A 24,919-nucleotide genomic window follows, 5' to 3' on the forward strand; every position below is an offset into this window, starting at 1 on the left:
TGGTGGTGCGGGGAGGGCCTGCCTAGTGAGGGGGTGTGGGGGGTGGCGGAGGTGCGGGGCCACGGCTGGAGCAAAGGCACGAAGGAAGGATGAATCTGCTGCGCGCCCAGGATGGCATGGAGACTTCCCTGATTGGAGCCGGGAGTTCTGGCAGGGGGATGAAGGCGGCTACGATTGGATAGCTCAAGTGGGGCCAGATTTGGAGGGCTTTGAATGCCCGACCGAGCAGCGCTCAAGCCAGCTCCAGGCTGGCGATTTCCGCTCGAGACCCAATTACCTAAAGGGGTGGTGAATGCCCACGCGTGCTCAGCGTTGGGGCGCGCGCGCGCGCGTGCGCTGGTGGGGGAGGGTGCTTCGTGGAGGGGGGAAACCAGCTGATCCTCTTACCTGCTCCAGGGTCTCTGGTGGACTGAGGGAGGAACTAATCCTTCCTTGACGCCCAGGGAAGGGGACAGCGTTTGGATGAATCTCACTTGACCTGCTTCGAAGATATAACGCACCCCTCCCCATACCCCTTACCCGCCAAGAAAAAAAAAAATTTCCCATCTCCACGCCAAAGATTATTACATGCGGTTTCTCCTCCTCCTCCTCGCCCAAGTTGTCGCTCTCCCGGCCTCGGCCACCAGCTCGGCCGCTGCCCTCCCCCTGTCCCCGTGCGCCCGCCTCCCGGCGCCCCGCTCGGTAACCCGCACAGCCCGGTCCACGCCCCCCCACGGCCGAGCGGTAGGTGTTGTGCCGTCTGCGCCGGGCCGCAGTGCGGCTGCGCGCACTGGGCTGCCTCCGGGGCTGGCAGGGCAGCGGCGGCGGGGCCGGGAGCGAGCGGCGGCGGCGGCGGCGTGGGGAGTGGCGTGGAGCGGAGCCTGGGGCTGCAGCGGCGCGGGGAACACGGAGTCGAGAGCCCCGGGGGCGAGGAAGGCAGGCTGGGCCGCCGAGAGTCTGAGCAACCGTTCTTGGATTTTGGGGGTGGGGGGGGCAACCTGCCTCCCTCAACACACTTGGTCTTCAGACGCCCCCTCCTCAACCCCCTCCAGCCCCGGCCGCTGACGGGAGAAGGCGGCGGCGGCGCGGGGCTGAGGGGCGCCGCCATGCCTCTCCCGCGGTGAAGCGCCCGGCCGTGAGGAGCCGCTCGGTCTCCCCGGTGATGTCCCCCAGGCGGCAGGCGAAAGCGACTCACTCGAGCCCTGGGGTATAGGCCTAGCTTATCCAGCTTCCTTCCTCCTCCTCCTCCTCCCCCCCTCCCTCTCCTCCTCTTTCCCCTGTCGTCCTCCCCCTCCCCGTGTCTTCCCTCACCCTTCCCCGCGCCCCCATCTTCCCTCCCTCCCACCCACCCACCCCTCCAGCAGCGATGGCAGAGGAACAACAGCCGCCGCCACCGCAGCCTGATGCCCATCAGCAGCTTCCCCCCGGCGCCCCCAACTCGGGGGTGGCTCTGCCAGCCCTTGTGCCCGGGCTGCCAGGGACAGAGGCCAGCGCGCTGCAACACAAGATCAAGAACTCCATCTGGTAAGAGGATCCTCCATCGCCCAGGCACATTGCTGCTGCAAAACGGGCGGGGGGCGGGCGGAGAGTGCAGCCAGTGGATGATGCCTTCATTCAAAGTGGGTTTCCAGAGTCGAGTGCATCTGTGCAGGACCTCGGGAGGCGTGGGGACTTTGCATCAGCCCCTGGTTCTCCTTAGCTCGAAAATGCTTTTATTTCCCCTGCCTCCGTGGGAGTGCAGATACCCAAGTTATTTGTGCCTCTCTCTCTCTCTCTCTCTCTCTTTCGCATAGTGGAAGAAGACTATGGGTGAAAATTAAGTCATGTTGCGTGATGGTAGCAAGGATTTGGGACTGGGCATGCGAAATGTGTTTCCTCCTTTTGCAGTCATAGAGAGGAGGAAGTGTATTGTGAATGTTCACCAGACAGACATTGTGCGTAAGAATATTAATATGCAGCACAGAACCTAATGTGCCTCTGCCTTTCAATGGGGTAAAGGCTGCTTCTTGTTGTAGTTGCTGTTGTTTTTCCTCTTTTATTTGGCTCTTACATTTTCCTTCCAGGGAGTTTATTCTTTGCGTTGGTTGTGAGAAGAGTGTTTCTTGGGTATAAAATATTTTAAGATAGTAGTTTAAGCTGTAAAATGATCTAAAAAAAATTAAACGGAGGGCATAAATGTTTTGCTAGTTCCTGTATTTTCAAAGAAGCTCTCAGTGAAATATTCTTCACAATTTCTGGATTTTCTTGTAGGAGAATTTCTAGTTTTTCAGCTTCAGGTTGAACTCTTAAAGACTGGTGGCCATCCTTTAATAATTAAATACACCGAGTTAAGTCATCCTCCGGTAGAGCCATTGCAAATATATTTTGAACGTGAACTTACATCGTTTTATAGGACTCTCTGTTAGGTGATTTTTTAAAAAAATAAGTGTAGCACTATTTTTAAAATAGAAAGCAGTATCTGGTATTTGGCCTAAGAGCATGCTTTTAATAGAATCTCAGAAATAGAATTAAACATGATGCAGAAAAAAATTAAAAAGCTTTGATTTTAAAAATGAAATCTTGCAGATCCATCAGATATGACTATCTGAATATTGAAAGTCCTTATGTTTATATTGAAATTTTAAAAAGCATGCATCAGAAAGCATGGCATGGCGTGTATAGTGTCAACACATTGAGGAACAGGTTTTAAATTCAAAATGAAGGTTGCTTAGACATTGATTTTCATTATTTCCTTGGCATGCATCCATGTTGTCAGGATGTTAATATGAAGTAGGTCAGTGCAGGCTTAAATAATCTCATTCAGCATAGTCGTTGGTGGTTGAATGTCTTGCTTTCAGTTTTAATATTAAAATGAAATTTCAGAATTTTAAAGGAGAAAATTTTTTTGGCTTTGACAGTAGTTATGTGGCAATTTGAATAGGTCAGACATAAATGATTTTGTGTGTGTGTGTGTGTGTGTGTGTGTGGAGAGAGAGAGAGAGAGAGAGAGAGAGAGAGAGAGAGAGAGAGAGAGAGAGAAAGCAGCCTATTCTTGCATGGATACTCTCATCCCTTTTACAGCTATTGCTTTAAAGAAGAAATGGTTCATTTCCTGTTCACCATCGAGGTTCCCACAAACCTGGGGTGTTTTTCCCCCTGTTAACATGATGCAACTTATGTCTCTGAAATAATCATTACATTGAACTAAGCCCATTGGTTTTCCCATTCATATAAGGGACATGCAAGTTAAACGACCAAAACCTTTTCAGAAAGGCAAACTTAGAAGCCAAGTTAGCACATAAGTTGTATTTTAATATATTAAGAGAGAAAGGAAAGGAATTTTTAGTTCATACTTTTAAAGTAAGAGTGAGTGGGTTTGGCACCTGAAAGCAGTATTTGGACAATGATGAGAGTGGAGTGTTTTCTTTAGTAAATCATATGATTTAATTATTCTTTAATTAATAATTGGCATTTACCCATCCATTATAACTTAACTGTGCTAATATTTGACTTGAGAAAAACTTGTGATGTACTGTGCACTTCAATGTTTGATCCTTGCTCTGAAAAGCTAATAAACAACAAGCAATCCCCAAATGTGCAATTTTGTATATGTATTTTAAAATTGTGATGGCCCACTTCTTAGTATTTTGTTTTCAATTTTGTGGAAATCTTATTTCGCAGAAATGGTTTGTTTATGTGGCTTGTTTATATTATATTTAAAATTTCAGAATAAATATAAATGAATAATAAACATCAAAGGGTGTATTTTAATCTAGAGTCTCATGTTACCTCTTCCACAAGACTGACTTCAGATTGTATATCAAGAGACCATATAAAATAAAAATATTAAAAAATCAAAACTCCTTTACTACCATCCTCCAGGAAATAGTATGCATGCATTTAAATTTAAATCATTTTTAAGATATTGCAATTCTTTAGATATTTCACTTCACTTAGTTTTAGGCAGTAATATCTTATGGCTATTGTTTTTATCACCTGTTCATGTTCTGAGAGTACACTTTTTGTGCTACTTGCCAGGTCATCTTCTGGCACTATTGTTGATAAAAATTTAAAACTAAAATCAGAAGAAAGCATATGGCAACTAAAACTTATCAAGTGGATTTTACATTTAAGTTAATCACAGTTTCTAAATTACTGGGCTTGGAGATCACAAACAAGTCTGTGCTTGTCCTCCCACTCCACAAATACAAATATAGTGTGTGATGTAGGCCTGTGGCTGGACAATGAGTTATTTATTATCTCAGTTCATAATTAATTTATTCGGTTTATTAAAATGAAAATTCTATTTGATAAAAATATTCCATTGTAATTGCAAGTATTAAATGAGACTTTGAAAAAAGATATTAAGTATTCAAAGTTGAAACCAAGGTTTTTAATGCGACTATAAAGTATATGTCTTAAGAGTTAGAAATATAACAAAAATAGTTAGAAATATAATGTATTTAAGCAGCAGTTCTAAGAAAATAGACCCTGCTAAGCAGACAGTGTTGTTTTGTTTGTGTAAGATGTGTTTGAATAGGTTCAAGTGAGGTTCAGCCTTACAATGACCATCCTCATGCCCATTCCAGAGACAAAAGAAGCATATTACTTAGACTCCTCTATTCAAGAGAGATCTGTTTGTTGAGGTCTGCTTTTCTTCATATTCTTATATTTATTTATTTATTTATTTATTTATTTATTTATTTATTTATTTAGTATATTTAAGTGAGAGTGCATTTCACTGTTGGCTCATTGCCTGAATGATGTCAATAGCTGGGATTGGTGTAGGCCGAAGCCTTTAGTTGGGATCAGCCAAGCTCTCCACCATGAGAGGCCTAGGTAATCCAGTTACCTGGGCTGTCCTGCATGGCCTTCCATGGTCTGCATTTGCAGGAAGCTGGAGTCATAACCCAGAGCCAGCTCTCTGCCCTAGGTAGTCTGATGAGGAGTGTGGCAACTTAACTGCTAGGCCCAGACACCTGCCCCGGGAGTTTTTCATCCTACATGTGCTGTCACAATATTACTTGTATTTTCTAAGCAGTGGAATTCTAAAATACACTTCTTTGTTGTTTTAAAAAAAAGAAAACTAGTGACCCATGTCTTGTTTTTTTCCTAAGCAGTCTTGCACTGGTGACCTAAAACAAGGACACAGACCAGCCTAACTGCAAATTTCAACTTAGGTTGCACTGCTTTTTTGTTCCTTGAAGCAAGTATGAAAGCAAGTATTTCTCTTTCTTCTGTCTCCCAGTGTCTTCATAATTGGAACAAAAGAGAAGACATTTTATGCTCAAACAGCAACAAAAAAATTTGCCAAGCACTTTGCTTTTTCTTTTGAAAGATAGTGACAGAATAAAATTGCTATGGGAAAAAAATAGGATAGAAAAAATTATATTAGCAAACCTTCTGCCTATTTGCGATTATGCTTAAGAGTTGATCATACTGTGGCCCCGGTTGTGTTATAACAGGCATAAGATAGCTCTTGCAGCACCAGCACCCCACATGGGTACCAGTTCGAGCCCTGGTTATTCCACTTTTGTTCCTGCGCCCTGCTTATGGAGGGAGTCCTTGGGCCCCTGTACCCAAGGGAAACCAAGAGGAGGCTCCTGGCTCTGGGCTTTAGAACAATATAGCTCCAGCTATTGCTACCATTTGGAAGCAATGATATGGTCAGAGTTCCTTGTCTTTATTCAGTCCTTAAGGCATACAAACTTCTGATTGTACAATTGAGAGTCAAAATTACAATTGAAGCAATCTATATGGTCCAGAGACAGGTCACATAATACGTAGATATTTATTGACATCTTAACAAAGAAGTAAAAAATCATTCAACTTGGGCTTAGATTCAAATTTAGAAAATATCCCCAACAGACCATATAGATTGCTTCAATTGTAAGTTTCCAGTGATGGCACCTTAAGCAAAGTGTGTTGAACCATAAGGTTTACATAGTGATGCCGTATTAGACCCGATTCCTATCTCCTGCCCTGTAACTCAGACTTCTTGCTTTGTTCTTGGTCCTGGGTTGGGTTTTTTATTAGCCGTGTCTGAGGAATAGTTATTGTTCCTTCGAGTGCAATGAAAAGCACTTACTATAAACCTTATAGCTTTAGAGCTTGCTTTTACCACAATTTTGTGATCATTTTGTCTGTGAAAATAAAGACTGGTACCTCAGCTAGTTTTCATAAGTGTTTGAGTAGTTGATTGACAGGCTATCAACCCAGAATTCGGCCTGTCTTCTGTAGCAAATATACAGATGACCTGTCTGTAACAGGGCCAGCTGGACTGCTTGTGTCCTAACCCCAAGTGGTTCTGATTCTGCAAAGAAGGCAGCTTCTTGCTCTCTTAGGGTTTGGAGCGGTTAAACTTCTGTGTTGACTATAAAGGCAAGTTAAGCAATTTCAAGCCCAATGTTTTTCTGGTCTTATTTAATTTAGATAATGGATAAGTATGCATATAAATAACCAATCAATTTGCTATCTGTCTTGGGTGGTGCCTTGAACATAGGTATGTACAGAACATATTTGGCTTCCACCTCACTATTAGTTTTTGTCTTATTGTAGAAAATGAGCTTGGTAGTGGTAGAAAACAAGTATTTTATTTCTTATCAATGCTGTTGAATGAAGTGTTTTGAATAAAAGTTCACATGAAATTTGTTTTTATATTACAAAAGTAAATGTTGCGCACTGATATTGTATAAGTGACTATTAAAACAAGCATCGTCACTTATTTAAATTGGAGCATTTCACATCAGAACAGTTTGTAAGCAAGCATTCATCTGAATATTTGCTGTATTCTTGCACAGAGTGCTATGCTGGAACTTGGCATTTGAGGAATGCTTATTCACTTGTAATATTAACCTTGCAGAATTAACCTGAGCAAAACTGTGCAATAAAAGTTCTCTCGTATTCAGTGAGGGCACCAGAGAAAGAAGTGAAATATGAATATCAAAGTAGGCATTCTGAGGGAAGTGGGCCATAGTTCTCTCATGTACAGAATGAGGGGGTTATACTCCATGACCTTGTGGATTTTTTAGCTTAAATATCTATGACTGTTATTGAAGTAATGTTAACAACAAATTTAAAATATATATAAACTGTCTCATAAGCACAGTGAATACATAAACAACTTATTACAAAAGAGTGTTTTCAGTTGTCAGAGTATTAGGATTAGTCAATGTTCCTTGGGTGTTCCTTGTTTCTTTGTGCAACAGTTCTGTTATATGAGATTAAGCCTGCAAATATTTATTGGCCATATATTACCTTAAGCACTGTTGTTTATTATGCAGAAATATGCAAAATTATGCAATAATCCAGGCTTAAGGTGGGACTTGTTTCCTGGCTGCTGGTAGAAAGATTACAACCAGAGGATTATTTGTGTGTTGCTGTTGTTCTGTTTTCCTTACAAAGATGGGTTAATAAGTAAATGTACCTTTATACATATATGTGTATATGTTTATAAAGTAAAGACAACTTTTCCTTTTAGAAATTACTTATGTATTAGAAACACAGAGATATAAATAGATGCAGATGAGGAGAGCTCCTGTCCACATTTCTGCAGTGGCAGGAAGTGAACCCGAGTAGAGAAACTGGGAACTGGATGCAGCTCTCCCATATGTATCGGGATCCTAAATACTTTCACCACCCTTCTTGGGATCTGCCTTCCAGAGACTCCGTTAGCAGGAAATGGAGTCACGGGAGCTGAAGCTGGATATTGGATACAGGTGCTTTCCTAGAGATGCTAACCTAGACATCCAATAGGAAGCCTTTCCTGGAGTAAGTCTCTAATATTTTAAGGCAGTAGTGAATGTCCTGCTATAACTGTGATTATGTATATAAGAAAGACTGTGTTCATTTTAGAATAATGTTTAGGGTTGAACGTCACGACTGTTTCTCTTATAGGGCAGACATATTGAGTAATTGCGACAGAATGTCTTGGGTAATTACAAAGAACAAGGATGGACGTCTACTCCACAACTCTGACCAAAGTAGACCACTTTTATCCAGCGTGTCCATTTCCACCACTTTGTATATTTAATCTTTCAGTTATTTTTCTCCTGCTTTCTGGAAGATTCTGCATGCTGAGTCTGAATTGATTAATAATGCCTGCAAAATATTTAGGAATAGACAGTAGTGATATGCATGCCCTGTCATTTCATGTTTTTTTTTCTTGTTTTGAAACCATTGATTTTTAGAATTGGATCTTATTTCATTTATAAAGCATTAAGACCATTCATTCCAAGGTTCTCTTGGAATGTAGGAGACACGGGGGCTGTTCTGTTGCCTTTTGTTAATGCCCAGTTTTCAGATACAGGTTGAACATGGAGAGCACTTGGGTTTGTGCTTCTCTTTCCCCCTTGTGGCCTTCCAGTTTGAGCACTATGCTGTGCAACAGCTACAAAACGAGAATAGGGGACACAGTATTATGTTGAGTTACAGTCTCCACTATCCCTTTTCTCCCTGTCATTATCTTGTTTCTCTGCTTTTGCTTTTTTGCTGCTAAACAATCTATCTTCCTTCTTCCTTTTCTTTCTTCATTGCTTTCTTCCTTCCTTCCTTTTTGCTTATATTGTGTCTCATTTTAGTATCACTAGGTATTGCCTAATGGGCCTTTTTTTTCTGTTCCCTGGGAACAAAGATATGAGTGGTATAATTTAATTTTCCTTATTAATTTAGATGGTCTTATCTGAAATTAGTCCATATTAGTTTTTATTGGAGTTGAGTGAAACATTCTCATTTTCTAAGTGTGTAAAGTTCATAGGAATTCAGAGGCTGAACATCCCTGAAAGCATTCTGCTTAATTAAAGTAACCTGTAATATGACAGTACAATGTTACTAGCATATTGGGAGACTAAGAAATGTCCATTATTTTTGAAATCCTTATGAAACTTTGGAGTGTAAATGGAAAAGGGGTGGTCTTTAGCCTAGTGGTTAAGATGCTGGTTAGAATGCCCACATCTCACATCAGTGCCTGGGTATGACACTTGACTCTGAGCTCCAGCTTCCTGCTAACGCAGACTCTAGAAGGCAGCATGATGACTTACGTAGTTGGTTCCCTGCTACTCTCAAGGGAACCTAGATTGAGCTCTAGGGTCCCAGCTGTGGTCACCAGCTCTGGCTGTTGTAGAAATTTGGGGAGTGAACCAGTGACAGAAACTCACCCTGTCTCTCATGAGCACATACAAGTTTTAAATACCTTTATTTTATTTATTTATTTATTTATTTATTTATTTATTTATTTTAAAGATTTATTTATTTTATTATAGTTAGATATACAGAGAGGAGAGACAGAGAGGAAGATCTTCCGTCCGATGATTCACTCCCCAAGTGAGCCGCAACGGGCCGGCGCGCACCAATCCGATGCCGGGAACCAGGAACCTCCTCCAGGCCTCCCACGCGGGTGCAGGGTCCCAAAGCTTCGGGCCGTCCTCGACTGCTTTCCCAGGCCACAAGCAGGGAGCTGGTTGGGAAGTGGAGCTGCCGGGATTAGAACCGGCGCCCATATGGGATCCCGGGGCGTTCAAGGCGAGGACTTTAGCCGCTAGGCCACGCCGCCGGGCCCTTATTTATTTTTTTTAAAGATTTATTTATTTTTATTGCAAAGCCAGATATATATATAGAGAGAGGAGGATAGATAAAAAGATCTTCCATCCAACGATTCACTCCCCAAGTGACCACAACGGCTGGTGTTGCGCCAATCTAAAGCCAGCAGCCAGGAGCTCTTCCAGGTGTCCCACACAGGTACAGGGTCCTAAGGCGTTGGCCTGCTTTCCCAGGCCACAAGTAGGGAGCAGGATGGGAAGCGGGATTGCTGAGATTAGAACCGGCGCCCGTATGACATCCCAGCATGTTCAAGGTGAGGACTTTAGCTGCTAGGCCTCAGTGCCCGGCCCTTAAATACCTTTAATTAGATAGGACTGTACCTTATGTGATGTCTTGCTTGGAATAAAATCTGTGCTTCTGGGAACCTGGGAAATATATTCCAATAAAGAGCTTCGATTAATGTAAGTGAATCACTTCCCCAATTTAATTGCCATTAGATCTGTTAGTAGCATATGGGTTTAAACAACTTATGACCTAAAATTTAGCTGTCAATTTATTTAGTGCATGATGATTTTTCCAAAGCAGGAGCTTTTAGTAAGTAGTGTGTAGGTAAATTCTACACATGCAGCTTTCCAAAAAGTAAAGTCAGAGATAAATCATAACTTTTAGAATAAACTGGCCAGGGAAAACAAAAAATTTTAATTAATTAATATATTTATTTATTATTATTTTCATGACATGGTTTTTAAAGATTTGTTTTATTTTTATTGGAAAGCCAAACATACAGATAGGAGGAGAGAAGAGAGGAAGATCCTCTGTCTGCTGATTCACTCCCCATGCTGCTACAACGGCTGGAGCTGAGCCAATCCAAAACCAGGAGCCCGGAGCCTCTTCCAGGTCTCCCATGTGGGTGCAGGGTCCCAAGGCTTTGGACCTTCCTTGACTGCTTTCCCAGACCACAAGCAGGGAGCTGGATAGGAAACGGGGCTGCTGGGATTAGAACCAGTGCCTGTATGGGATCCTGGCATGTGCAAGTCAAGGGCTTTAGATGCTAGGCTACTACGCCAGGCCCCAAGATACAGTTTTGTAGGTATAGGGATTCCTCCCCCCTCCCCATTTTCCTCTTCTGCCATTTCCCTTCCCCTCATAGTGTTACAGTAGTACTGTCCTTTGGTAACAGTTACAGAGTTAACACTCTGTTGTTCATGTATTTCATGGCATTGTAGGTATATGCAAAGGTGTATGCCTCCTATTACCAAGGCTTTTTAACTTGTTTTAATATCTACTACATAAAAGGCATAGAAAAATTAAAAATTAACCAGACACTAATCCCAACCTTTAAAACATTGATTTCTGTTGGTAGATGTATACATGCATCATCAGTTGAATTCTAAGAAAAGAAAGGTTTTGTTAAACACAATAAGGGCCTAATTGTTAGTATAAACAAATACAGAGTTAGATGAAAGAGGGAATTAAGGCAGAGGGCGTAGTATTTTTATTACTAAACTTAGTAAAATCTTTGAAATTATCCTCTTTTTTTAAAAAAAAATTCACTTTTTTTTCCTTAAAACCAACAGTAATGTCTTCTTGTCCACTATATTGTTGTCAACTTATTCTTTAGATTTCAAAGGCTTTAATAATGTAACCTCATACAATCAGTTTATTTCTCAGCGTTCAACATCTCTCCAAGTCCAGCAACTCACAGTTCTCCATGTCAAGGTGTTTTCTGCTCCTACTTCTATGTCTGTTTGGTATTGCTCTTAAGTCTCCACTTGCTTGTCTCCAAATCCCACGTAGTCTTACATTACATGTGTTTGAAGTCATAGCTCAAGTCACTGTACTCTGAAACAGCCTTTACTTCTGACCTGGTGATAAGTACTAGTATCTTCTCTTGTTTACTGCCTTTTTAGAGGCTGTCTCTTTTTTTTTTTTTTTTCCTGCATATGGGATACTTAAAAGCCTTTGCAGAATATTTGCTTTAAAAGCTAAGTTAATTTGGTGCACAAAATTTTTGAAACTCATTTAAACTTTTCATAACATGTTTTCCATGAATGTTTTGAAATACCCTTATGTTCATTTTACTGTATTTGATGTATTTAATGTGGGAATTTTGTCCACAATTTGCTAAACTCATGATACGTTTTACAGGATGGAGAACTTACACGTTGTTTTGGTTTTTTGTTTGTTTGTTTTAATTCTGCATCCTGGGCAGTTAGACACTGGGCATGAAATCAAAGGTGTAACCAGGATTACCTGAGTGATGGGAAGAAGAAATAGTGATAATTGCTGTAGAAATAAGTAGAATAACTGCAAACAGAGGCAGAGTCAATGATTTTTAAAATCATGCTGAAGAATCTGAACTAGCCATTTAGTAAGAGTTTCATTTCTACTACTCTCATGTCTTTTTTCTATATTTATATTAAAAAATAATGTGTCTATGAGAGGCATTGTATCCCACATATAAGAACTGATGGAGCGACAACTCCTAGAGTTCAGCTGCTGCTCCTAATTCAGGATACAATGCCTTTCTGTTAGTTCTGTTGGGTGATTAATCATTCTGTCTCAGCTGGCTCCTAAGAGATAAACATAAGATTTTGAATTACTGTGAACATTGAGATTGGAGGCCATTTCCTTAAAGTTTTGTCCTGGTGAAGGGTTTGAGTTGATTTTTTTTTTTCTGAAGACCAGATCCAAGGCAAAGGTCACTGGTTGAGCCATGACCAAAACCTGAAGGAAGATAGCAGGGAAAAATCTAGGAATCACGATGAGTAATGAGAGAGGGAGATTTACCAGGGAGGCATAGTGGGACTGTCTGAAATAGGAAAACCACTCTGAAGGCCTGAACCATTTCAGTTTCGTTAAACATACTTCCTCAGTTGTGGGACCTTCCTGCATCTTTTTCCTATGGAATGGGGATATTTGATAATTTTGTGTTTAAAAATGTTTTCTATTTTAAATTGGCATTTTATAGTAATTGGTATACTATTGGCATTTTATACTATGCCACTTGGCCTGTGAGAATAGTAGTTCTCATGTTATGGTGATGTTAGCATCACCTGGGAACTTGTTAGAAATGCAAATTTTGGGCCCGGTGCAATAGCATAGCATAGTGGTTAAGGTCCTCACTTTGGACGCGCCAGAATCCCATATGGGTACCGGTTGTAATCCCAGCAGCTCCACTTCCCATCCAGCTCCCTGCTTGTGGCCTGGGAAAGCAGACGAGGACAGCCCAGAGACGTGGGACCCTGCACCAGCGTGGGAGGCCCAGAAGGAAGTTCCTGGCTTCTGGCTTCGGATCGGTGCAGCACCGGCCGTTGTGCTCACTTGGGGAGTGAATCATCGAATGGGAGATCTTCCTCTCTTCTCTCCTCCTCTCTGTACATCTGCCTTTCCAATAAAAAAAATAAATAAATCTTGAGAAAAAAAAAAAAAAGAAATGTAAGTTTTGGGCCTTGGTCGGATATACAGGAAATTGAGGAGATATGGTCAGCAGTGTTGAGGCTAGCTAGTCTAATTCTCCAATTGAAGATTGGCAATCACTTGATTAGAGGATTCATTATGTAAGAAAATAGTAAATTAAAGTCCTGCGTGGCGAAGCTTTAGTTAATAATTTATCTTCCATACATTTTGAATGTCATTCTGCTGTATCTTCATTTACATTGTATTGTAAACAAAAACTTTTCTACTAAGCTGAAATCTGTTCCCACTGTGTTCACAGAATGCAAGAAAACTATGCAGTGTGTAGTGATCATTGTACTCAGCTTTCACCCACCCTTAAAAGACAAGCACTAACAAAATGCCAGTCATACATGTGAAAGAGTGTGAGCTATACAACCCAGGCATCAGCATAGTAACTTTTGACTTTATAGGGCATGAAGTCTCTGTTACAAGGACTTTATTTACTCTGCCATGATATCAGTAACATAGCTGAGTAAGTGAAAGGATGTGGCTGGATTTGACACTTGGTAACCTATTGCCATGCTAGAAAATGGAGGATGAAGAACTGTCAATCTTCACTCTCTTTTTTTATTGATAAAGCATGAATGAGTGACGGTAATTCACCTGTTTGATTTTAATCATTCTGTAACTTTCATATGCAAATCCAAAATTATATGTATTTATTAGAATGCAAATTTGTGAGAGTTGTATTCTATTATATAATAATAATAATCTGTTGACTTTGGTTTTGGTATGACACATCAAGAGCTCAGAAGTTCTTATTCCTGTTATCACAGCAAGAAAGAAACTGGGCTAAAAGTCACCAATGCTGGGTTCCTCAGAAAATTGTCACTTGGCAAAGTGTTATTCTAAACAACTGGAGAGATGGGCAATACAGATGATTCCAGTTTACCCAGAGGACAACCCCAGGAGTCGAAGCTCACAGCCAGAGCAAGGATGGTTCATGGCACTTTAAACTGGAAGTCAAGTATGGACTAGTTTGAGAGTTCAAATCTAAGGGGGGGCCAGGCTTGTGGGAGAGGGTGCTGTGCTTTTCTGAATTTCACTTCCAGGAGCCAAATAATGTTCCTACCATGAAAATCAGAAAAATGTCCTTGTACTTTCTTGGAATGGAGGAGAGAAGTTGCCATTTTGAAATATGTTCCCAGCTCTCTCCTCTTTAACAAGGTCTGCCAGCAAAGGAAGCTGCTTTACCAGAGTCTAATCCACTGCGGCTTTACCAAAGCCTTGCTCTCCGTTAGGATGGAGAATAGCCAACCCACCCCAAGTCCTCAGCCTTTGATACAGAAGGTAGGAAATGCTCATCTCAGGCTCTCTGAAAGGCTGTGCACTGTTTTCCCCTCTCCTTACACTTGACCTCCACATGAGTAGAGCTCCTGTATAATCACAAGGGATTGGGCCTAAAAGCATTGTAAGCCTCACCCCTATTTAAGGAGTCTCAAAGGATACCCAGATGCAACAAGGCAGGCAAAAACAGGGATACTAGACCAAAAAAAAAAAAAAAAAGAAACGTAGCCTCTGATACAATAGCTGTAACAAACAGAAAATACCGCCTACCTCTTAACCAGAAACACAAAAACTTACACAGAAAGACCTATTTCAGTTCCTTGTCATTTCTAACATGCAACAAAAAATTACAAGGCATGTTAAAAGGAAAAACAAAACACACATACACACACACACATACACGCAGCCACACAGCTGTTACAGTAAACATTAGAATCAGATATGACAGGTATTTTGAAATATCAGATTAGAAATGTAATGAATATTCTAAGAAACCTAGAGGAAAAAGTAGATAATACAGAAAAACAGATGAGTAAGATAAACACAGAAATAACACTGTAAGAAATAGTACAGAGAAAAGGCTAGCGTATAAATGAAAAACTCTGTAATATAATGAAGAATGTTTTTGATGGGCTTAGCAGCGCTCTGGGTATGACTGAATATGAAGGTATATCAGAGGAAACTTCCAGTACTGTGATATAAAGAATGAGAAGAGTGGGATAGAGTATTTAAGAAATATAGGACAGTTAAATGGGTATATGCATAGTAGGGGTGAAAAACCTCGTAGGAACAGTAGTGTTTGTAGTAATAATTTGGCAGTTTTTCAAAATTAATAGCCAGCACCAAATGACAAATCAAGGTCAATGAATACTAAGTAGGGCAAATACAAAAAAAAATCTACACTAGAGGTATTTAAAAAAATTTTTTAATATTGTAGAAACTAAAGGGGAAAAATGATTTTGCCTGCAGAGGAATAAGATGTGAAGTGTATCAAACACCTCCGAAACCATGTAAGCAAGAAAAAAGTGGAACGAACATTTTGTGTTACAAGCAAAAGGTACCCAGCCATCTAGAATTGTGTATGCAGCAAAAATTACTCTTTAACAATGAAGATGAGATAAAATCTCAGACAAATAAGATTTGAGGGAATTTGTCACTAATAGTTATGCCTTGTGTGATATATGAAAAATCCTTCAGAGAGAAGAAAAGCAATTTTGGGTCAAAAACTCAGAAGAAAATAAATGAGGGTAAAACACAATTTCATTTTGCTTTTATCTAATAGATATGTTTGTTCAACATAAGAGCAACAGTATATCGTTAGCCTAACTGTTGAGTAAGTAAGGCAAATGAGAGCAATGTTACAAGAAGTGGGTTCAAAAAATTGATATTACTCTTAATATACTTGTATCACTGAAGCAATATATATATATTATTTGAAAGTGGACTTGAATTAGTTATAAATAGATATTGCAGGCTCTAAGAAAACTGAAATAAAAGGAAATATACTGAGAATTAGGAGTGTAGTGAAAATAGAATAATGAAAAATACTCATAAAATCAGAGAAGACAGAGTGAAAAAAGAGGGGGTAACAATAATAGTATGTTTACAAGTAATGATTTTTTAAAGTTTTTAAAAAAATACTTTTGGGGCCCGGCGCAGTGGCCTAGCAGCTAAAGTTCTTGCCTTGAACGAGCCAGGATCCCATATGGACGCCGGTTCTAATCCCGGGAGCCCCACTTCCCACCCAGCTCCCTGCTTGTGTCCTGCGAAAGCAGGAGAGGACAGCTCAAAGTGTTGGGATCCTGCACCCACGTGGGAGATCTGGAAGAAGCTCCTAGCTCCTGGCTTCGGAACGGCACAGCACCGGCTGTTGTGGTCACTTGGGGAGTGAACCATTGGACGGAAGATCTTCCTTTCTGTCTCTCCTCCTCTCTGTACATCTGCCTTTCCAATAAAAAAATAAATAAATCTTCAAAAGTATTTTTATTGGAAAGGCAGATTTACACAGAGAGGATGAGGCAGAGAGACAGAGAGAGAGAGAGAGAGAGCGCTTCCATCTGCTGGTTCACTTTCTAGATGACTGCAAAGGCCAGAGCTGAACCGATCTGAAACCAGGAACTAGTATGTTTCTCCCACGCAGGTGCAGGGTCTCAAGGTTTTGGGCCATACTCTAGTGCTTTTCCAGGCCACAAGCAGGGAGCTGGATGGGAAGTGGAGTAACAGGAACACATATGGGATGCCAGTGCTTACAGGTGGAGAATGAGCCGGTTGAGCCACCATGTCTGTCCCTTCAAATAATTATTGAACACTTACATGGATTACGATGTTTTATTAAACATTTTCATTCAGATTATTTATTTATTTATTTTTAATGATTTATTTATTTTCATTGGAAAGGTAGATACACAGAGAGGAAGCGAGACAGAGAGGAAGATCTTCCGTCTAATGAGTCACTCCCCAAATGACCGCAACAGCTGGAGCTGAGCCAATCCAAATCCAGGAACCAGGAGCTCTTCCGGGTCTCCCACACGGGTGCAGGGTCCTAAAGCTTTGGGCCGTCCTCAACTGCTTTCCCAGGCCACAAGCAGGGAGCTGGATGGGAAGCGGGGTTGCCAAGGTACGAACTGTTCCCCATATGGGATCCTGGCACATGCAAGGCAAGTGTGCTGGGCCCCCAGTTTCTTTCTTAAAGGTAATTTCACAGATTTACTTATTTGTGATTAGAATATTTAAAATCTACTTACAGGGCCTGGTGTGATAGCGTAGTCATTAAGGTCCTCGCCTTGAACACGCCGGGATCCCATATGGACGCCAGTTCTAATCCCAGCGGCCCTGCTTCCCATCCAGCTCCCTGCTTGTGGTCTGGGAAAGCAGTCGAGGACAGCTCAGAGTGTTGGGATCCTGCACCCGCGTGGGAGACCCGGAAGTAGCTCCTGGCTCCTGACTTCGGATTAGCTCAGCTCCAGCCATTGCAGTCACTTAGGGAGTGAATCATTGGACGGAAGATCTTCCTCTCTGTCTCTCCCCCTTCTGTATATCTGCCTTTCCAATAAAAAATAAATAAATCTTTTAAAAAAATGTACTTACGATTTGGAAATGTAGGATACATGCTTATTAACAATAGGCATCTTGTCCAGTAAAAGATCAGTGGAATCTTTTCCTATTAACTAAAACTGTCCCCAAAAATGTAATTTTTTTAGTCATAGTTTATCTTACAGAGTAATAACATTTTTATTTACTATTTCTTACTCCCGAAGATATTTTCTGGTTTTAAAATTCAAACTAAAAAGGATTCCACGGTGTTTCATAGATAAAACAGACAGCCAGGTGCACTAGAGAGAAGGTTCCCTTTTTGTCTTTTGGGTGGTGACCTCATCTCAGCATTGGGTTCTGCTCTTCTTTGGTGCTGGGTTTTTTTTTTTTTTTTTTTTTTTTTTTGCCCTTTCTTTGTGGAAGGTTTCATACAGCATACACACGACTATTTATGCCTCTCATTCTGTTTCTGATGCTAAGGACATTTGGCGGTTAGAGACTTGAATACTTGGAATCCTAGGGGTGTTTGTATCAGGAGCATAGATTCATTAAAATTAGGTTTTCACAAAATGCTTCAATATGTATATATTTTTCTTTTATGTTACTGTCTTGCTCCACGTTGGGCTCTAGTCCTTTGAAGCCGTAGTTTTCCTCTTCAGTTACTTTCACCGCTTCTTATCTATATATTTTTTACCCTGCTCTTTCTCCTCTGGAATTAGCTTCCAGTCTCTGACTCCTTGAACACAGCGAGCAGGGATTCTCCCTCCGCTCCCCTTGGGCTCTTCCCTAGCTGTTGTGGTATCTGTCTCCCTTCCCAGCATTATTCCTTTGTTCCTTGTGCAAATCCTTCTGTTGCAGACATCCTTCTGGATGAGTGTGAGCTGCTGTTGGATCCCTGCACCTGTGCTTCCTCTTCGTCTTTGCAGTTTGTCACAATTTCCTCACCTCTCCATTCACCACCTTAGGTAGACTCTGTGGCCGTTAAATACGTGTACTAGTCTATTACTACATCTACTTCTTTAAACTTGTAGTTCATAAGTAAGGATCATGGTTTCATCTAGTCTGAAACATGACATGAGATAATTTGCAGCAAATTATGAAAGTATTTCCCACAACATTCATATTACTGCAGTGCAGGCGCTTTCAGTAGAAAATTCAGAACCGCCCAGAAAGTCTTCTTACGTTTTGATAGTCCCTGAATTTTTTTGTCCTTTTTTTGTTGCTTTTTCTTCATAGTATATAAAAATTTAAGGTCTGCTTTTCTTAGAATCGGAAGAGTTAGAATTTAGAACCTGAGACGTTAACAGCTGTAGATTCCTTATTAGGTTGTTTCAAGGTATAATCTAATAAACCATATTAGCATGATTGGAGAACAGTTTCAAAGAGAATTGGGATGCATTTAGATCCTAAGCTCATAGCAGTCATCAGTAATCATAATTACGAAATTCAGCTGTACAAATAGTGAAAGGAAAATACGATGATTAAAAAAAGAGTCAAAGAAAAATATAGATACTTTTTCACTTAGACGTAATCTGAACACAATAAAATACAAGTGATTATATAGCCATTGCATTGTATAAGGAGACTGTGCTATCACATGAAAAAAGTAATACATTAATAGAGTTTAAAAATTATGTGGTTGTACAATTGAAAGTCACAGCTGCTGACATAATCCACACACACACACACATCAATAACCTGAGACAAAAGAGAATGGAAGAAAAACAAGTTAAAATGTGATTTTTTAAAAAAAAATAAGGTTCATTTTATTATTTTTTTTAAAGGCAGAATTGCAGGGTAAAAGAGACGCAGAGAGTCTTTCCTTCCAATGGTTTATTCTCTAGTGGCTGCAATGACTAAAGCTGGACCAGCCCGAAACCAAGAGCTCGGTACATTAGCCAGGTCTCTCAGTGAGTACAGGGGCCCAAGGACTCAGGCCGTCCTCTGCTGTGTTTCCCAGGCACATTAGCAGGGAGCTGGATTGGAAGTGAAACAGCCATCTCTTGAACTGGTGCCCATATGAGATGCCAGCACCACAGTCAAAGGCTCAGCCTACTGTGCCATGGTGCTGATCCAAAAAATGTTAATTTTCTATTTCTGGGAAATAGTGAGAAGGGTGATTTTAAAGGTGTTTTTTGGTGTGTGTTTTTGAGCCTTTTTGAAATGAGCAAGTTCCTTTAAAATACTTCTTTTGAAACTACTTACGGAATCAAGTCTGCATACTTCACAATATGTAGCTTGAACTTTCCCATCCATACCTTCCCCATCCTCCTTCCTCTTGCACAATTTCCCTATCAGGGACTGGCACGGTTCTTACAAAATTCTATAAAATGTGTAATGTGAATGCCTTCAACTTGTTCCACTTTACACACGATCTACCACCGGAGTTTGTGACGGCTCCAATTTCATCTCGTATTGAATTGATTTGCATTATCAGTGGAAGATATCCTTGTGCTGTTGGACAGTACTGGAGTCACTTGGAGTACCTGATGTTCATGTGTCCTGGAGTCTTCCATTTCGTTTCCTTTCACTTTGTGCTTTAGCACTGTGCTTCCCTCTTCCCTCTACACTGGAGGAGAGCTTTCCAGGCCCACATGGAGTCACCCCAGTTTAACCTCTACTTTACACTGGTTTTTGCCACCTGTTTTACCTTTGACTTATAGTATACCGTTTTTCACAGTCTGCATGTGCTGTGTTTTTTGAATGATGTGTCTTTCTTTCCTAACAGCAGCAAAGGTATGTTGATCATCTTTGTATCTCCCACAGTGCTATTTTAACAAATTTTTTTCTGTCTTAATTAAGTAATGATTTGTCAGTTTAAATCCCTACTCAGGAAGATATTTTAGTTCATTTTTACCCATATGCATTACTTTCTGTTTAATATATAGTTGTTTGTTCTGTTTTGTTTTGTTTTAAATGATGACTGGCCTTATGGCACCATGGATTAAACCAGCACTTGGGATTCCCACATGGCTGTGCTGGATCACCTTCCAGCTCCTCCTCCTAAGATCCGCCTTCCTGCTAATGTGTCCTGCTAGGCAGTGGAAGATGGCTCAAGCAGTTGAGTTCCTGCTGCCCTCTTGGGATACCTGGAAGGAGTTCCAGGCTTCCAGGTGCAGCCTGTCCCAGCCTTGGCTGTGGGAGTCATTTGAGGAGTAAAGCAGAGGATGGAAACTCAATGTCACTCAGTTTCCCTGCCTGTCTGTCTCTGTCTTTTAAGTAAATAAAATAAAGATAAAAAGGTTTACTTTTCACATAAAAGCAAAAGTATAATTGCAGAACAACACAGTAATTTATTTCTTTCTCTTTTCTAAATATTTGTTTGTTTATTTATTTATTTATTTTTGAAAGGTAGATCAGATTTACAGAGAGGAGAGACAGAGAGATCTTTCATCTGGTTCACTCCCCAGTGGCTGCAGTGGCTGGAGCTAAGCCAATCTGAAGCCAGGAGCCAGGAACTTCTGGCTTTCCCAGGCAGGTGTATATTCCCAAGGCTTTGGACCATCCTCCACTGCTTTTCCAGGCCATCAGTAGGAACCTGGATGGGAAATGAAGCAACCGGGACATGAACCGGCATGGGATGTTGACCAAGCTCTAGAATTGATTTTCACCATAACACACATTTGTTTATTTTCATTCTTTTATTTATCTAGATGGTGGGGTTTGTTTCAAAGGCAGGAAAACAGAGACAGAGAGATCTTCCATTACTGGTTGATACCCAAATGGCTGCAACAGCCATATCTGGGCCATGCTGAAGCTGGGAGCCAAGAACTCCATCCTGGTCTCCCACATGGATGACAGGGATAATATACTGGTGCCTTTTTCTGTCTTCACAGGCACGTAATCTGGAAGCTCCATCAGAAGCAGAGTAACCTGGACTTGAACTAGCACTCTGGTGTGAAATGCCGGTGCTGCAATTGGCTGCATAACTCACTGTGCTAGCCACTGGCCCTAAGGAGAACATTTTTAAAATAGCTAAAGGGGATGTGGGATAATAAAAGGATTAAAGAGATAAAAATCTGGTTTCTTATCAAAAACAGTGGGGGTTAGAAGTCAGTGGCATTATCTCTTTAAGGTTCTGAAGAAAACTAAAGCAATTTGGAATCCTAAATTCATCAGAAGTTTTTTTTTTAAATATATGTCAGTAAAATAAATGTTTTTCAATTGAGGTAAAACTAATGCTTCATCACCATCAGTCTTGAAATAATGCTAGAAATAGCCCTTTATGGTAAAGGAAACTCGTGCCAATCAGAAACTCAGATCAAACTGAAGGATTATCAAGGTCTGTGGTCTTTCAATAGATACATATAGATGACTTAGATGACATCTTTTCATTGTTTCCTTCCTTCCTTCTTTCCTTCCTTCCTTCCTTTTTTTTATATATCTCATCCAGTTTGAGTTAACTATAGATTAAAAAGTTGATTTGTTACAAACTCTGTTCATGTAACTTATTACATTAACAGATGGGGGTAGATAAATCATTTGATTATCTGAATTGATGCAGGAATTTATTTGTGATAAAGCCCTTAGCAAATCAGGAATAAAAGTTAATTCCTTAGTTTAGTGAAGGATTAGCCATGAAGAAACTGCAAAAAATATACTAGCGAAAAAGACTTTGATCACCTTTAAAAATTTTTTAAATGAAATTATTAAAAATTCTTTTAATTAAAAACAAGAAATATAAATGAAATAAACAAAACTTAGGAATAATTAGAAGCAAAAAATTTACATGGATTTATCCATATAGTAAAAATTGGCATATCCGTATAGGACAACAACAAGTTGAAAATGTGATGAAATCTTTCTCAATAACAGGTTTATGGAGATAAATCTAATTTGTATGTGAAAAACTGGTATAGATTTTAAAACCTTATTGGGAGATTTTAAATAATTCAGACATAAAGTGAAATATATTCATAGAAATGCAGACTACTAAAAACATTTTCCTTTGTTACTAAACATGTCTATGACATAGTCAATACAGTTTTAATTAAAGCAGTATTTTTTTTAAAGCCCAGATAATCTGATTTTAAGCATTTTGTGGGCAGCCAAATGGCCTACAATAGCCAAGGGCAAAGTTAAGAATTTGCCTTATCAAATGTGAAGCCAAATTGTGGTGACAGTCTTTGTTAGTCTGGTGTTTGCACCGGGCAGAATATTAAAGAAGAAAAAGAATTGGGCTTAGAAAAAGACCTATGCGTATATAAATGCTTTTTATAGGATAGAGGGGAACTTCTAAAAAGTGGAAAGAATATGTTATATAACAAATGATGCTAGGAACATTGATTATACAAAAGCAATAAGTGATCCACCTATTACTGCTTGATTTACAGGCAACTCTAGGTTAAGACCATAAATGTTTTTGGATGTTTTTAAGATGTGAAATTTTTATAAGACAAAACATGCCAAGATAGATGAGGATACAGGTGTACAGATCAGTAAGAAGTTGTCAGTACATTTGATTGTATTTAATTTTTAAATTAAACTTTTATATTGAGGTCACTCTTGCTTTACATGCAGTTGTAAGAAATGACACAGAGGGATCCTGTGTACTGTTTACCCAGTGGAACCATCTTTCACATCTGCAGTACCTACGGTATCACAAGATCCTGACCTTGATCAGGACAGGACATTTCTGTCACCATAGAGATTTGTTATGGTGTCGTTTGCCAGCTACACTCACTTCTTTCTCATTCTTCACCCTCTCAGATCGTGGCCACGACTAATCTGTTCTCCATTTCTAGAATTTTGTCACTTGAAGAATGTTACATAGATTGGATCGTAGACTACTAATCTTTGGGGATTTGGCTTTTTGCATCTAGCATAATTCTCTGGGTATTTGTCCATGTTTTTTCAGTTACCAGTCATTTAATCTTTTCTGCTGCTGAATGGGATTCTTTACTATAAACACACCACAATTTAGCCATTCATTTATTGTAGAGTATCAGGGTTAATTCCAGTTTTTTTGGCTCTTCTGAATAATGATGTTATAAGTGTCCATGTATGGACTTTTTTTAAAGATTTATATATAGACATCTGTTTGAAAAGCAAAGCAGTAGAGAGGATGGGGAGACAGAAATCTTCCATCTGTTGGTTCACTCACCACATGGCTGCAACAGCCGGGACTTGGCTAAGCCAAATTCAGAAGCTAGGAACTCGATCCAGATCAGCCATGGGAGTGGTGGGGGCCCAAGCACTTTTGTATTAGCAGGGATCTGGTTGGAGGCAGAGCAGCTTACACTCCTAACTGGCACTCTTCTATGGGACGTCACATCCAAGTGGCAGCTTAGCCCTCAGCACTGCAGCACCAACTCTTTCTGTACAGCTTCTCCTGTCAGTGTGATCTTCATTTCTCTGAGACAAATTGCCAAGTACAGCTGCTTTATCATGTAGCAGTTTCTTAAAGAGATTGCGAGGATTCTGTAGAGAGGCTGTACCATTTTACGTTTTTGCCTGTAATGTCTAAAAAACCTACTCTTCCCAATCTTTGCTAGTATTAGATATTGGCACTCGTTGATTTTAGTTATTGTTACAGGTTTCTAGTGACATTTCGTTGGTGTTTTTGTTTGCATTTCCCTAATGGCTGATGAGGTTGGGTATTTATGGATCTCTCTGGTGAGAAATCTCTTGAATCTTTTTGCATATTTTTTGGCTGGAACGATTGCTTTTTTACTCTGAGTTCTCAAGGGTTTGGTGTGTGGTGAATATTAATCTTGTTTTGAGGAGCAGAGACAGCTCATATCACTGTCTTCTTCTGCATGCCCAAAACACCATGTTGGAAGGCCAGAGTCAGGAACTCAGTCGAAATCCAAGGGGCCAACTATATGAGCCATCACCTGCTGCTTCATAGGGGTGCGTTAAGAGGAAGTGTGAATTGGGAGCAGAGCTGGGACCCTACTCTTGGTGCTCCAAATGGCATACCCTCTAATTTTGTCAGCTCTTGCTTTTATTTATGTATTCTTTTAAAAATACCATCAATAACCTTATTTTTAGAAATGTTTTAGGTTCTTAGCAAAACTTTTTTTTTCTAATTTTAAAGATGTTTCTTTTTTTTAATTTATTATTTTTAATTCATTAATTACATTGTATTATGTAACACAGTTTCATAGGTACTTGGATTCTCCCCACCCCTGGTTCTTAGCAAAACTTAATGGAAGGTACAGGCATGTCGTATATGCTACTTCTATACATGCATGATCTAGTGGTAGGTTTGTTAAAATTGCTGTACCTACACTGACATATTACCATTCCTTGTCTGTAGTTTACATTAAGCTTTTCTGTATACACTATATGGATTTGTACAAATGTTATGCAAAATAACATGTATCTGCTATTATAATATCATAACAGCATATGTCAAAAAGTTTGTGGGAAAAGGAAAAAGACCTGTTGTGCTGCCTAGAACTTTTAATTTCATGCCTAGCTATTTTCACAATACACATTTTTCGAGAATTTTTAAGATTCATGTATGAATGACAATAAGATGCTGGACTCTGTGTTTGGTATATACTTGCAATGGGGGAATCTCAATTGAACTTGAATTGTGGTAATGCAACAAGGTGGAGGAATCCACCATGGGGGGAGAGTTTGGGGAGGGGTGGGGAGAACCCAAGTACCTATGAAACTGTGTCACATAATACAATGT

At 40.1% G+C, this 24,919-nt stretch overlaps 1 protein-coding gene across 2 annotated transcripts in view; it reads left to right on the plus strand.

Moving 5' to 3' along the window:
* Positions 1 to 773: 773 nt before the first annotated feature.
* Positions 774 to 24,919, plus strand: part of RFX7 (regulatory factor X7) — a 125,619-nt gene continuing 101,473 nt past the window's right edge. For both annotated transcript variants that reach the window (XM_058665812.1, XM_058665813.1), the window contains exon 1: positions 774 to 1,503. In XM_058665812.1, the coding sequence (XP_058521795.1) occupies positions 1,346 to 1,503 (158 nt within the window). In that variant the 5' untranslated portion in view covers positions 774 to 1,345. The remainder of the gene's footprint in view (positions 1,504 to 24,919) is intronic.

The sequence above is a fragment of the Ochotona princeps genome, chromosome 6 (genome assembly GCF_030435755.1).
Source record: "Ochotona princeps isolate mOchPri1 chromosome 6, mOchPri1.hap1, whole genome shotgun sequence".
Lineage (NCBI taxonomy): Eukaryota > Metazoa > Chordata > Mammalia > Lagomorpha > Ochotonidae > Ochotona > Ochotona princeps.